This window comes from Diadema setosum, chromosome 13 (genome assembly GCF_964275005.1).
Source record: "Diadema setosum chromosome 13, eeDiaSeto1, whole genome shotgun sequence".
Taxonomy (NCBI): Eukaryota; Metazoa; Echinodermata; class Echinoidea; order Diadematoida; family Diadematidae; genus Diadema; species Diadema setosum.
In genome coordinates, this window is record NC_092697.1 from 35,385,309 (window position 1) to 35,400,594 (window position 15,286).

The 15,286-nt window shown below is 37.0% G+C and overlaps 2 protein-coding genes across 2 annotated transcripts in view; one reads left to right on the forward strand and one right to left on the reverse strand.

Annotated features, from left to right (window-relative positions):
• LOC140236653 (sperm flagellar protein 2-like) overlaps positions 1-2,138 on the forward strand; it is a 54,927-nt gene extending 52,789 nt beyond the window's left edge. The window contains exon 43 of the mRNA XM_072316572.1: positions 716-2,138. Coding sequence (XP_072172673.1) covers positions 716-787 — 72 coding nt within the window. The 3' untranslated portion in view covers positions 788-2,138. The remainder of the gene's footprint in view (positions 1-715) is intronic.
• A 6,554-nt stretch (positions 2,139-8,692) lies between these two features.
• Positions 8,693-15,286, reverse strand: part of LOC140237278 (polypyrimidine tract-binding protein 3-like) — a 33,091-nt gene continuing 26,497 nt past the window's right edge. Inside the window, 6 exon segments of the mRNA XM_072317223.1 lie at positions 8,693-9,130; positions 10,022-10,085; positions 10,843-10,917; positions 11,483-11,601; positions 12,004-12,101; positions 12,871-12,963. Coding sequence (XP_072173324.1) covers positions 9,062-9,130; positions 10,022-10,085; positions 10,843-10,917; positions 11,483-11,601; positions 12,004-12,101; positions 12,871-12,963 — 518 coding nt within the window. The 3' untranslated portion in view covers positions 8,693-9,061.

Here is a 15,286-nt window from a genome sequence, read left to right on the forward strand (position 1 = left end):
TTTTTATCGTCATTACCATCCACATCCATTCTTTCTTATCCTATTTCCATCTTCACTCAATCTATCCCTCTCTCACCTCTATCTCTATTTTCACCAAGTGCTTGTCTATTAATCACTTTTTCTCTCTTCTTTCTCTCCATGTTTACCACCTACCTATTTATCAATTTACCTATTAATCTAAATATCAACGTACATGTATCTATGTATTTATCTACGGATCTATCATCTACACATCTTCCTATCTATAAGTTTGTATCCCTACCTACAGGATATATATGTATTTATCCTTCTTTCTATGTTTATCTATCAATCTATATATGTACTGTATATGCTGTTATTTTCGCAAGGATTTAATTTGTGCGAATATTGCGAATCACAGTTGGACCGCAAATTTAACAACACACGAAAATGTCGCCATGTGCTAGGGTAATAGATAAATAGATAGCATTTACAACAGCCTCGGTGTCCATTCGTGAAAAAATCTCCGAAAAATGTCTGTGACCTTATTCGCGAAAATATCTGTACGCATAAATAACAGCTTATGCAGTATCTATCTATCTATCTATCTATCTATCCATCTATCTTATCTATCTTACCATCTACATACTGTATCTATCTATCTATACATCTATTTGCATATATCTAGCACTATCTATCTATCAATCAATGCAATTCCATTCACACACATCTCTGATCTGCCGTGTTTTGCCTACAGGACTTCAGCCTGGTGTTCACAGCCCCCGTTATCCTGCCATCAGACAATGACGCCCACAGCATTATGTCTTGAGAATGCGGGGCCCCGAGTGGAGGAAAACCCAGACGACTTTCCTTCATTGGAAACACCTTAGAAATCCACCTTCCGCAACATCTTTTCCCCTTGACAACCAGCATGCATCATCCTTATATCACCTCTTCTATGATATGTGGAATCAGAAAGCTGTGTGTATTTTTTTTTTCTTTTGAGTGAGATTTGTGGAAACTGAATTTGTTTTCTACAGAGATTTTGACTGGGGCTACATATTCTTAGGATGGGCTGCCCTCTGGTAAATCTTTTTTTTTCAAAGCTGAGTCAATGTCCCATCAGATATATGACATCTACATGGCATAAATCAGTGGTGACTAGCATTTCTTTGTTGTTTCTTAGGAACGATGCATTACAAGATAAATAATGATTTTCCCAGAAGATAGTATACTTGTCTTTCCTCCCCTCAAATAATAGAGATCAGATATGTAAATGATTTTCCAGCATATTTACAGTGTGATTCAAGTTATCCATAGTCCAAACCAGTGCATGGATCCCAAAAGTCGAAGATGAATGTAAAAACGTGTCACACAACCCAGCTAAAAATTCATGGCCTTTCAGACATGTCTAAATAAAGTTTCACAATATGCCAAACTACAATATATAGTCTCCATGTCTGTACAAAGAAAAAAAAAATTGAAAACGCAGCAGTGAGGCAGTTCAAAGTTTGTTGAGTCCATTTTTTCATCACTTTTGATCTGGTTGAACTACATCATGGTATTCATATAGCATTTATGCACTTAACCCTTAATGGTGTATATAATTCCTTTGACAGATGCAAATTTCTTTTATCTAGTTCATATTTGTGTGATTTTGAATGTACATAATATGACCTACAACAATTTTTTTTTCTAGACTTGAGATTTGAAAATATGGAAAGAGTTGTTTAAAGTACTCATCCTTGTTCATTCTAAGATAATGTTATGTATGTATGTATCACCTACAGAATTTATACATTTCAGCATAAGCTTATACTTCTAAGTATAAGCTTAATAATACTTCAGTAGACATTTGTGTATGATGTATCTAACAGTGTACAATACAAGCCCCAAAACAAAATATATTTGCTGTCCATGGTGAGGCATATTTTTGAGTATGACTTGCACATTTTTGTTGTTTGACCATTGATATACAACACGTATGTATGTGAACTCTTACTATGTGCTAGCTCATTGCTACAGTGTACTTCCGTCCTTTCAAGTAAATATTCGCAGATGTGTTGCAGAGAAATGTAACTTTTGATAACCTTTAATTTCAGATGTTTGGTCACATAATCTTTTTCATTCCCATGGATTGACTGAAGTGTAAATAAAGCAAAATGAATGACTTATCTTGATGTGATGGTCACAGTTTGATTTGTGTGTGTCCGTGTCCGTGTGTGTGTGTGTGTGCGTGCGTGCATGTGCACTTACCTGTGGTGTAAAACGAGGACACACATACGAACTTTATACATTCAAACCGGGGACACAAAGAGAACCAAGGACGTCCTCGGTTCGCAGACCATTCCAAACGGTCTGCTTTTGCATGTAGGGGTACATGTTTGTTGTAGGTCCTCGATTAGCATTATTGTAACAAGTCCTTGGTTGTATGATAATATATGAACAAGTCTCGGTTGACAAGAGTCCTACTTACACACAGGTCCTCGGTTATGTGGTAAATTCTTGTGGGTAAAACAGGTCCTCGGTTTCCACCATAGACGCATATGTGTGTGTGTGTGTGTGTGTGTGTGCGTGCGCTTGGTTTGTTCTTGAGCTTTTAACTTAACATTTTGCAGCTGGGAAGATCCTAACTTGTCACATCTATTCTTTCTACGATCATCTCTTGTCTACAACACTTTGTTTATAGTTCCTGTTTTATTTCAGCACTCTGGGAACCTTTGCATCATGGGTAGAGGTGATTTTTTTTTTTCTTTCCGCAGTGAGAAATGCCCATTCCTCTGTAACACACAATCATCACACAGACACAAACGGTCACTTTCACACAAGTCAAAGTGCACATATACAAATCATTCCCACGTCATACTCTGCCTCATAAATGTGCAGCTTGATCACCATGCATTTAAATTCACAGTGAAAAAAAAAAAATAATAAAAAAATAACGTGGAGAAAAATATGGTGAAAGAAAAATCACATGCACGTATCATAAAGACACATCAACGGCACCAAACTTTCCATCAGCCTCTTGTATAAAACAAGTTTTTTTTAATTTACCATGAAAATCACACGTTAATATATCCAATCTCTTCTTTTTTATGCTTTTTCTCACGTATTTTTTTCTTCTTTCTTTTTGTACAACACACTTGAAACCTCCTTTAGTTACCAAGGCAACTGGGGAGATGGGCCGCATCAGTGGGCGCGGCCAGTGTCCGGCCGGCAATGAAGGCCACTGACCGGTTGAGATCTCCTTAAGTCAAGATATGTTTGATACCGGGGATAAGGCACATACCTCTTCCCCTAGTATTATCTCAAGGTTTTTTTTCCTTAAAAAAAAAGAAAAAACAAAAATTAACAGACAATCTGTCCGTTCTCTATTTAATCCCAGAAAGGCTCTTGAAAAAAGAATAATAATAATAAAAAAAATGTGTAGGCCTGTTATTACATACCTAGAAAGAAAGATGTTTTAAAATATTTCCTAAAATCTATACAATACTCCAAGTCCAAATTTGCTAAAAGTGGTAGTTTGGTTGTTGTTTTTTTTCTCAGAATACAATTGTAGGTAAGATTCATCGACTGATTATGAACAAAGCTACTGAATGAGCTACTTTATCGGTGCACAACCTTGTGCGTTAAAATCTGTCTTGACGTCCAAAAAAAGAAACGGAAAAAAAGTAAAACTTTGGTATAAAAACAGGAATCATGATTATTGTCAAAGGAATGTCTGCAAGTGGTCATCGACCCTTCGTGTGTGCTCAACAGACTGACCGTCCTGTGCGAGGTCAAAGGTCGGAGGCCAGTGTTTATGAAAGACGATGTCGGGCTGGGATTGGAGTATATATATAATATCAATAAATTAATCAAGTACAAACGATTTTCTTTTAGCTCTAGTTACACCACACAAATTATTGTCTCAAACAGAGAGAGACTTGCCTAGCACAACTACATTTGAGAACACGAAGGAAAAAAAAGATGCACTTAACAAATTGGTTACTTGAAGGAAAAAAAAAAGAAGATATCTAGCAAGTTGCAACAAAAATGTTATTTGGAAAACAAACCTCACGAAAAGAGAGAAAAATGAGAGAAGTTAAAAAAAAAAAACACAGCCTCACACTTGAGATAACACACACAAACATATGTTGCAATGAAGAAAGAACAGCAGAATACAAGACTGAAGAGAATACGACTGTTCTTTCAAAAAGAGAATACATGATCGGAGAAGAGCCAGAGAGAGGAGAGGAGGACACGAGAGAAGATTTTTTTCGCACAGTATTGAGAGTTTATTAGCAGAAATAGGAGAAAATAGAGAGAAAAAAATTAACAAAGGATAAACGTTTCGTAGGAGGAGGAGAAAGTCAAAACTCAATATAAAAAATGGCGGGATACACGGTGGCTTGATGACCATGGGTGAATGAAAGCAATTACAACTCATAACCACTTCCGAAGGACACGCTGCTGTCAGGACGCGGGGGATCACGGGACCGACCGGTACTGATCATGTGACCCAACGGTATTGATCATTAGTTGCGCGGTTTCCTCCCTGCAGTCTTATGCGCAGGGATGTGTTTTGAGACCAAGGCGAGAAAATCTATGTAAAAATGGAGGCAACTTTAATTTGTGTCTTGCTGTTGACTGGTCAATACCAGTCCATAAAGTCTTGCTTGGTGCGGTTACGGTAACTGTGATGGAGCGTGATGAAAATTTGTCTCTGATTTGCACAATTTAGAGGGCATAAACTGCTTAACGCCAAAATATGTCCTGGCAGCAGCGGCATCAGTCGCCTCTACAATGACTGGAAAGAAATGCATCACACACGACTTTCTCATCCCACGCTCTCTTTGCGATCACCCTGTCCCTAGAAATGGGCAGAATGGCCTCGATCAATAGGTACAGGGTGTCACATATCTGGAGGCATTTCTTTCCAGGTCTTTTTTTTTGTGTGTATGTGTGTCCTTTTTTTACTTCTTTCTTTTTGTTCCGAGTGTGCATAACAGCAACGAGATGTAGTGGACAAAGCCAACGACTTGCAGAATAGAGAGAAGTGTAGCGATAGACCCTTTCACACTTAGTGCGTCTGATCAAAAGGGCTTTAGACAGACAGGGGTGAGTGAGTTACTTTCACACAGGTGTAGATGTGACAAAGGAGTAATAAACTCAAAACTGGAATTTAAAAAAAAAAAAGTTCATGACGAGGAAGAAAAAATGTAAAATACAAGCTGTCTTCACTTAACACAATGTGAATAGGGGAGGAACAAATATATATACAGTGAAGTAGGGGGGAGGCAGAGAAAACCGGTGTGCGTGTTAATGCTTGCTCAAAAAAAAAATCACTCGCCAATTTTTTTTTCTACGTGTGATAAACATTACATGCTGCCAGCCAAAGATGTGTGAAGTTAGAGGTGTTAAACTTCGATATGAAGAAGCTGCTGAGAAGTAAGATATATGATGAATGTGTGCACAATGCTCTAAAGTAAGCACAAAATGCACACGTAATGACGATCTACTCTTTGAGAGAGAAAAGGAGCGGGAAAAGAAAAAAGGGGAAAATACTCTCAAAAGGGTTTCCTCCTCGACGAACATGAAAAAAAAATAGAGCAGTAACATTGATACGTAACCTAAAACCACTGCTTACTTAAAATCTTAGCTAGCCAAAGGTACACTCTACGGTCTACAGTAATCTGAAAGCTACATTGTAATCCTGTGTCAAATTTTACAAGCCACATAGTTATGAATACCACGGAGATAAAAGACATGGAATAATATGAACTTGCCTTTACACTACATATACAAGATTAATAAAATCAGAAAGTCAATCAGCGAAAAATGTATTCTCTCTCAGAGGCTTGTAATGAAATGCCTCACACACAGAAATAATTCATTTCACTTTGTGTCCTTGCGCCTTCTTGATACAAACCGAATAAGTGACATACACCAACTTTGTTGAATAGTGAGAAGAATAGCAACGGATGGGGGATCTAATAGAAAAATTCGTATCCAAAGCATCAGATACACACTGCTGGGTTGCATCACACATACAATGTGAACACAATGCATACACAAGTGAAGTGTCGTGGAACATATCCACGAATTTCCTAACTTAACACATCCCCATGTTCAGACTATACAATGATTTCCCCCATGTCCAGTGGCTTACACATATCATGTCCAATTTTAACAAAAGCGGGGCCTCTTTTTTTTTTTTCTTTTTCTTCTTCTCCCTCGTTACATTTCTCGATGCATTCATCGCTTTTTGCACAAAACTTGCGAGACTCACTTGAAGCTATTTAAGTCATCACCCAGCATTAAGGCACATTTAATCAGCCTCGGGGTTCCAGAACACGGGAACTTAAGATGTGACCTTACGATATAAGAAGTCAAGGAAAGGAAAAACACACAGAAAAACAAACCAACCACAGCAGCATTAACCTCCTACTCCTACTCTCCCCGATCATCTTCTTCTTTAGCAGCCATATGCACAAAGGACATACCCAGAGTGGTGTTATGTGAGGGTGAGGAGAGACAATTGAAATATGGACTAGACACTATTCAAAACACTTGCTTAAGAATGGAAGGGTACGTACAGTATAGGTACAAGAAAAAAGGGGTAAGCAAGAGAGATGAAAAGCAGGGTATTGAAAAAGTTTACGATGCCATAATTTTCCCGGCTGGGCCTATTCATTCTCAATGAACATGATATCACACTGCAGATATAGCAAGAAGGGAGAGAGAGAGAGAAAAAAAAATCTTCTAATCTAGAAATAACATGTACAAGATTTCAATCTCTGAATATACAACACAAGCATTATTTTCATATCTTGAAAGATGAGAAAAATCCTACGAAATACATTAGATGGAAAAAAAAAAAATCAGTAGATGAACAATACATTACTGCACATATTTCCATTTTGTGTTTAGAATAATTGACATTTATATAAGTTATAAATTCAGCGCACTTCAAAACAGGAGATTTATACGCTACAGCCTCAATTATTTTGAGCTCTTGCTCCATTCATTGTGCCTTAACAAATAAAAAAAAAAAAACAACCACACCGCACAGTATCTCTTCCATTGAATTGCTGTCCATTCTTTTGACTCAATGATTGTCTCAATGAGTGGATGTTTTAAATATTGCGGGATCAATGACGCGATGTTATACCATCCACTTAAGGCATGCATGCTACACAAAAAGCAATGCTCACACGGACATCGGGTATACGGGATGTCATAAATTGAACGACAAGGTCTGAAGCGGGCAGACTATCCCCTAGTCAGCACTGCAGAACACTGTCATACATGCAGCACCTGACTTCATGTCTGTGTTTTAAAGTTTTCTCTTATTATTGCTTCGACGAGCCGAACCATCATCGCATCACCTTCAAACTTGTTCACTTCCCGGCAGAGACAACTCCCGTGGTTGTTAGGCACGTTTTCACGCTTTGCCAAGCATTAAAATGGAACACGGAAAATAATAGGGTTGCGCTAACACTTAAAATGGAATGTTGATTCTTCTGTCAGTTTCTCACCGATACAAGCGGTCAGTCCCTACTTTCTAACTGTCCACAGAAAATTGCTACGTGTTTACCCACCATTAATTCGGAGAATGACACTGAATCTCCACTCTTCTTGTTTATTTCTCTTCCCTTCTTTTTTCTTTGAAAGAGAGAATTATGCTAGTAAAGCATGCACAGCAACACAAAACAACAACAAAAAACCTAAGATCTAAAAAACCACTCAAGAGAGAATTTGCTTTGCAAGAAGTGATGAAGTTGATTTCCTTTCTCACAGAATCAAAGTTAATTAAAGGATATTGCTCTTGGAGCACATGGAGAAGCAAATTCGAGTTATACACATACAGAGATTAGAAACTTGACATAACCAAGGTGATCAACCAAAGGTCAACTAATTCCTCTTCTCTGACCAAATCGCATGATTTCAAAATCATCAAAACTGACGTGACATTGATGGCTTATCCTAGACATGTTTTCGGGACAACAATATCCGCTATATCTGGGACTAATGATACAAGAGAGAGAATATGCAGTAAATCAATGAAATATACACCACAACACAGTACAATCCAGAAGATAAGAAGCGCGAAAAAAAAAAAAAAAATGGCGCTTCCCAGAAAATGAATTCATGCAGATAATCGAGAAACATTTTTCAAACAGAAATCGATAGCTCGTACACCAGAAAGCAGATGAGCGATCCGTACATTGTCAATAAATCTTCCTAATCCATCTAAATTTCTCCTAAAAGTTTTAATCTATATACAATGTATCACTCTAAGCCAAAGACCGGGAAATGGGTAAACAGTGCGCCTTAGATAACTTCTGCAACATGCTTCTAAGAGGTTCTTGTCACAAAATATTGCCACAAAGTTGTAGTCAAGAGTACCCCACACAAAAAAATAAAAATGATAACAATAAGTGAAATGACAAGAACGCACCTCAGTTGCAACTGTTTCACAGAAACACTCTGCAACTTCAAACGCCACTGTAGTGGATTCAAGACGACGAGAAGATTTTGCATTGGGGAGGGGAGAGGTTGAATAACACCACGCAAAAGCAACCAAAAAAAAAAAAAAATCATCAAATGAAAAGCAAAAATTCAAGGGACAGAAACACCCTGTGAGTACACATGCAAGATGATGTATAAGTTACACAAACAAGCTGTACTGTGCCTCTATCTGCTTGCCACATTTACAGCAAAAAAAAAAAAAAAAAAAAAAAAACTCGCGTCACTAGTGTCAAGTGCGGTCCAGAGCGACGCCGTTCAATTCGGAGTTCTGCCGAGCAACGGTTTCTTCCCGTAGAAGTCCCCTGCCGATCTCCTGCTCGCTCACGGGGGTTAAAGGGAAACGATTATCAAAGACTATTGTTCTTCTCTTAATTCGCTGTACGTCGTATTTGCATTGAGTGATCCCAATATTAATGGCACAATGGGTGAATTCTCCATAAAACAACAACAAAAAACATCTTTGCTTTCTCTCTCTCTCACTCTCTCGCATCGGCGGTCCACAAGGGTGACCTATTGTGCTTGTAGATGTACTGCTTCGCGTAATTCTATCCGTTTGATTTCTTTCCCCCGCCGCCCACGATGCTGCCGCCTAGATCTGGGCTTTGGAGAATGACACTCGGAGATGGTTGGACTCAGCCAGCTGATAATTGTGCATTGCCTGAAAGGAGAACCAGCAAAAATGGGACAAATTACTGATGAGAAAACACTTGAAACACTGGGACTTGTAACATGAAATCTTCTTGCTATTGCAAGTACTGCAAATGATCACTAATTTGATATACTCATGCTTGGTGTACTGATGATGATTTGAGTTGTATCTTGAAGAAATCTACCATAAAATTTTATCCATTTCATAAGAAGGAAAAAAAATTCCCTGCAAAACAGTGCAAAATGATCAAAAGTGGATAAGAAATAAGGAAGTTATGACATTCTGAAATTTCAAAATTTTTTCTGAAGACACTTCTTGAGCAGTCCTTGCAAATATTCAAATCAGCAAGTTGACAATGTCACGCTCTCACAATTTCTTATTCATTTCATATACAGAAATGGCAAAAATCTCATATCTTAGCTGTATAAATATAAAACTTGGCTTAAAACCACCCAAAACAAAAAAGAACAAATTCTAACTTTGATATATCTTGGTATGGAAACGTGCTTTAATTTATATTACCTAAAAATAACAATTTTCCCAAATTTCATAAATAACAGACGTGAAACATTGTGATGGTTTGACATCATCAACTTACTCATTTAAATATTCATAAGGACTGGTCAAGAAATGTTTTCAGAGAAAAATGTGATATTTCAAAATGTCGTATCTTCCTTATTTCTGATCAGATTTTTGTCATTTTTGTATCGTTCTGTAGGAAATATTTTTCTCTTTCCTTTTGAAGTTTATTATTATTATTACTCTTTTTTTTTTTTGGGGGGGGCGGTTAATTTCCTCTTTAAGCTTGGGGTTGTTTTGATCTACAATCTACCTAGATGATGTTCAAAACAAGAGAGGGGTAATGTTTCTGGAAAGAGGGCGGGGCGGGGCATTACTCACAATTAGGGCGTGTGTCGCCTCCTCTACCGATCCCATCTGAATAAGAGCCATCTTCCTGTCTTTCCTGTTGGACGGGAAAATAGAAACAAACATGTCATTCCTGTTGTTATCTACTACATGTATCGGGGCACACAAAAATGGTTTTATGAGAAATGTGAAAATACAAGATGCAATCAACAGATGCGATCAACAGATGCAATCAACAGATGTAATCAACAGATGTAATCAACAGATGTAATCAACAGATGTAATCAACAGATGTAATCAACAGATGCAATCAACAGATGAAATCAACAGATGCAATCAACAGATGCAATCAACAGATGCGATCAACAGATGCAATCAACAGATGTAATAACAGATGCTATCAACAGATGTACTCAACAGATGCAATCAACATATGCAATCAACAGATGCAATCAACAGATGCAATCAACAGATGTAATCAACAGATGCAATCAACAGATGCAATCAACAGATGTAATCAACAGATGCAATCAACAGATGCAATCAACAGATGCAATCAACAGATTAAATCAACAGATGCAATCAACAGATGTAATCAACAGATGCAATCAACAGATAGAATAAAGTGGAAATTATGCACGAGCCTACAGTACACATGAAAATGTAGCAGTAATGTGATCATTCCTTTCTGATTCTGTATATCAATCTATTTCAAATTTCATATAATTTTTCTCCTTTTTTTCCCTCGTGTAATAGGTGTCATTCCAACTCTCTCCTGACCATGTGGGAGAAGAATGACTGGCAATTTAATCACTACGATGTAAGTTCTTGTGTCAGTACAGTTAAGTACTTACGGGAAAAACTTGAAGTTGGCCACAGCACCATGTTGACTGAATGCATCTTTTAATGTGTCTTCATCAACAGTGGGCCTACCAGGAAGAAAGCAGTGAAGGTCAAGGGTCACATAACAATGATACAACAAAACACACACAATAAAAAAAACATTGAGCACCTCATACTTTTAACATGTCTTCGTACACATTGGCTGCAAAGCCAGAAGGTCGTAAGTCCACCATCTCTACGTAAGGTAGTCAATGATTGACTGCTTCCACATTATGAAGCATTACAGAATGAATGTCCTAACAGCAATCTTTGTGAAAGATCGCTCAAAGAATAACAGGTTGTCATTATCCTCATCATCTTTACAATAAATAGTTGTAGCGCCGGCAGAGCACAAGATACATTTACATGTGAAGAGTTTGGTTGCAAAATGGGTTAAACACCATTTTTAAACATTTTTAAAGTAAGTCTATCATCAAATAAAGCAAAATGAAACCTTTCCAGTGATACCTCGCTTGTTACATAACATGTTTTATTCTAGAAGTTATGATGAAAAATATCCCATATTTTCTTGTAATTTTCCTTGTTTATTTAGCAGCTTTAATTGCAAATATCTCAAATTAACAAAATACTTTTTAAAAAAAGGGAACTCACGGAATGTTTGAGAGATGGAGTGTTGAACTCGGTGGATAGATGTTCAGGAAATTCTTCGAACCAGGCTTCTTGAAGCGGTGAAGCGGCGACGTGCTGAAGTCCTTGGTCAGACCGGCATCCTAGCAACAGGAAAGCAAACAAGGACTTCATACATGTAGTTTCTGGCAAAATGAAGGACTCGTTATCAAAAATTGAGGCAATACAGGCAGATATGGTAGTGCCCTTAACTTCTACCAGCAGTCTATTTCACAAAAACTACTAGCCACCTGTCTCTTGAAGAGTCTATCAAATTTCACGTAGCAGAAAAACTCTTCACAGCTTCTGCAGCTGTGGCATGTCATTCTATTTTCAAGTCAGCATGATTACAGCCAAAAACACTAATAGCTCATTATCAAATCTGCAATCAAACCCAATACAGGCTTGTATTACTCTACGTAGAGACTGATGAATGGAAAGCCGATTTGAGTAAAATAAAATAAAATGACGCCTGTAGATGGCGGCAGACCCGCCGCTCTCCTTACCGGCTGGCCTTCTTTGGGTAGCTGAACCATCTGATGCTTGGACGACGTCACACGGATCTGTTTGCCGTATAGCTTCACTCCTGACAAGTGCTTCATGGCTGTGAAATGATCGAGTGATTGCGGTCATTAACTTGCACAAATATTCATGAAGAATCATGGAGTTCATATATATGAGTTTTTTGCACGCACATAATACACAAAATAAAAAATTCTGCCCGGCACATTTGAATATGTTGTCAATACCAATGTGCATCTATCCCTTTAACCTGTTGAGGACGGACTGATTTTGCTATAACAAGCATTTCGCATAGACACCTGCCTGAGTATTCTAGGGACTCGTCGTCAAAGGATTAAGTGAAGTACTTGGTCAAGCTCATTAAACTTCCAATTCTCATACATATTCTGTACATTTACTGAACTGAAAATAGAACTCAATCCTTGGATGTTGTGTACCATAAAAAAACAACAAAGAAACATGAGTAATATTTCCCTAATTATGTCTGCATACTTCAAGTTAACACCATTGAACAGTTGTAAATAAGCACTCTGTAAAAACCATTCAACATTCATCTTTATTTCTGGATTGATCCAGTGTCTATACATAACATAATTCTATCATTCCCTACATCGAGAAAAAAAAAAAGCATGGAAAACTCATGGCCTAATCTCATATACAGTGTAGTCTGTTTTTTCTACTTACTAAAACATGAATATTTACAATGTAAAGGAGTGGAAAAGAGGTAAATATACACGTATATGTTTGTATCTTCTTCACTGTCATTCTATATAAGCAATCTTGCTTAGCATTATGAGTTCATTATGACAACAGATGAAGTGAATGCTGTCTCGTTTTGGTCGCCTACATACCTAATTGAGCCTGGTTGGCATCCGTCATCTGAATGAGGGCGTTATCACGCTTCTCATACAGAATCTTTACCCGCTGAACATCTCCGTATACACCTGCAAAAGAAAAAAAAATTAAAATACAATAAAATGAAATATGCAAACGAACCACGAACAGAGAGATCGTCAAAAGATTTAAGACTGCACTCTAGCAACAGAATAAACACCTATGTCAGTTAAAAAATGAAACACACAGTATAACAGCCATGCAAGTATGCTACATTTAAAAGCAATTTATTCTATTCCATGAATACAAGAATAGAAGAAAAATCAGAGACCACACAAGATAAGGTCAGTCGATTGCACACTTTGCAAGATCATGCACCAGCCGATGATTGTTAACAACAAACATTTAAAGAAAAGCAAAGGAGATATAAGGAGAGACAGAAAAAAAAAACAGGTGCACAACAGATTTAATAAGATGATCTCCAAGAACAAGATTAGAGGTGTGGAGTGTAAGACCGAGTCAGTATCGAGATGAGATTTAAAGGGGAGCCACTGGGGCAGAGAAGTTCACTCATTGCCTTAAGAAACGTGTTGGCTGGTGTTCAAAGTCTTTCAGGATTGCATCGTCTATTAGGAAACTCGTCTGGGTGTCTATCAGTCATTCAAACTCACGCTTGAAAATATTCTGCTATCATGATTTGAGTCACATGAAAGTGAAACATTTCCAATTGTGATTTTTCTACCAAATTTGTTCAATACAAATCTTGATCTTCCCGGCCAAATGAATTTAATGTCATCACCAATTGGGATATTTGAGGAATAAACCGATACGAAAAAAAAATGGGAATCTTAAACGGTTTTATAAATCATGAACAAACCACAGATAAGGGCCTTGCCATTTCTTGACCTTTTCAGTTACTACACCCATATTGGCGTGAAATAAAGGAAGAGGAGAAAAGAACAACAAGAAACAGAACCATGCAGATATAATATATATGTATATTCAAAAGAAGTCAGGAGGAGGAAGGAACATTTTACTATCCTGGGAGCAAACAGCGTTAGTTTGCCATTTTAGAAACAAGCATTCACAACAGGTGTTTTATAAAGTTGGATCAGATTTGGTTCAGCAGGTGCAGGGGGTGGACTGATACTGGCTTATTATGCAATACCTGTGTCTCTGGCATTGACACCTATCTCAAAAATGTGACAGGTCATAATTTACAGAAACACTCTTTCAAAACTCTGCTTTCATGTACTCATGTATTTACTTGTATATTTGTTTATTTGTTCATTTATTTTCTTCTTTCTTTAAGATAAATTATAAATAGGCGTAGGGAATTGGTGTCATGCACGGCAAACAGACAAAAATGTCAAAATCACAGCAGAGATTATTGAAAAAATAAGGACAAAACATTGAATAATAACAATACATACATACAATGTCAAATCATAAAATCAAATTGATACAGAACAATCACTATGCACAAACACATGAAGATGATGAAAATCTATCTAAATATTTTTTCTCTCCTTCACTCATCAGAATGATTTGAAGTCATCCACAGAACTGAAATTAGTCATAGTTTCCCCTGGCTTATAAAAATAAGAACGAACTCACTACCCTGCCACAAATATTACTCATCTCTTTGATTCTTACACATAATATATCTTCTGCAGCCTAGAGTGGCATTACAAAACTGTGCCAGAAAATAAACGGTTGAATTTGCGCCTATTTTTAAATCTGCAATTAAGTTCCATTTGGGCTTTGGCATCCAAAAAGTGGAACTGTTACTTCTCAAATGCTTTACCAGGTCAAACAATTATCGACATACAATACTTGTTTGTTTTTTCCCTCATTCAAACATGTATTTCAAAGCCATAACCTACTCATGTGTTTTGGATTGATGATATACTAGAAAGTCTTACCCAGTTTTGCTACCATAATATGCAATTTTACACCATTCAATGACCTCAGGAATAAAATTACATAAAATTTGTGCAAAAAAAAAAAAAAATCATACAAATTTCATCTCTAGCTATGACTGGTATACTAAGTTAAAGCACAAGACTGCTGAACACATTTAAACTTTTTTTTTTTCCTTATTTTAACATTAAATATACTGATTAAAAATATCATTTCTGATATTTCAAATTTCAATTTTCAAAAACAAAGGTTAAAAGTGCACTGATCCAAATGAAAGTCAGGGTGTTTGAAGCATAGAAACATGTTTCTGACTTTAAGAATAGAGAGAAAAAAATACAATCTGGTGAAAAGTATATAAAGATGGAGTAGAATTGAAACATTCTAGAAGACTGGATTTTATCCGAACAGGAAGTAGTATCAATTTTCTTTCCACAGTTAGCCGTCCTTTAAAATTCTGATTTTATTCTTATTATTCATACTCACCATGAGCGAAAAGGTTATCGCTGGTTT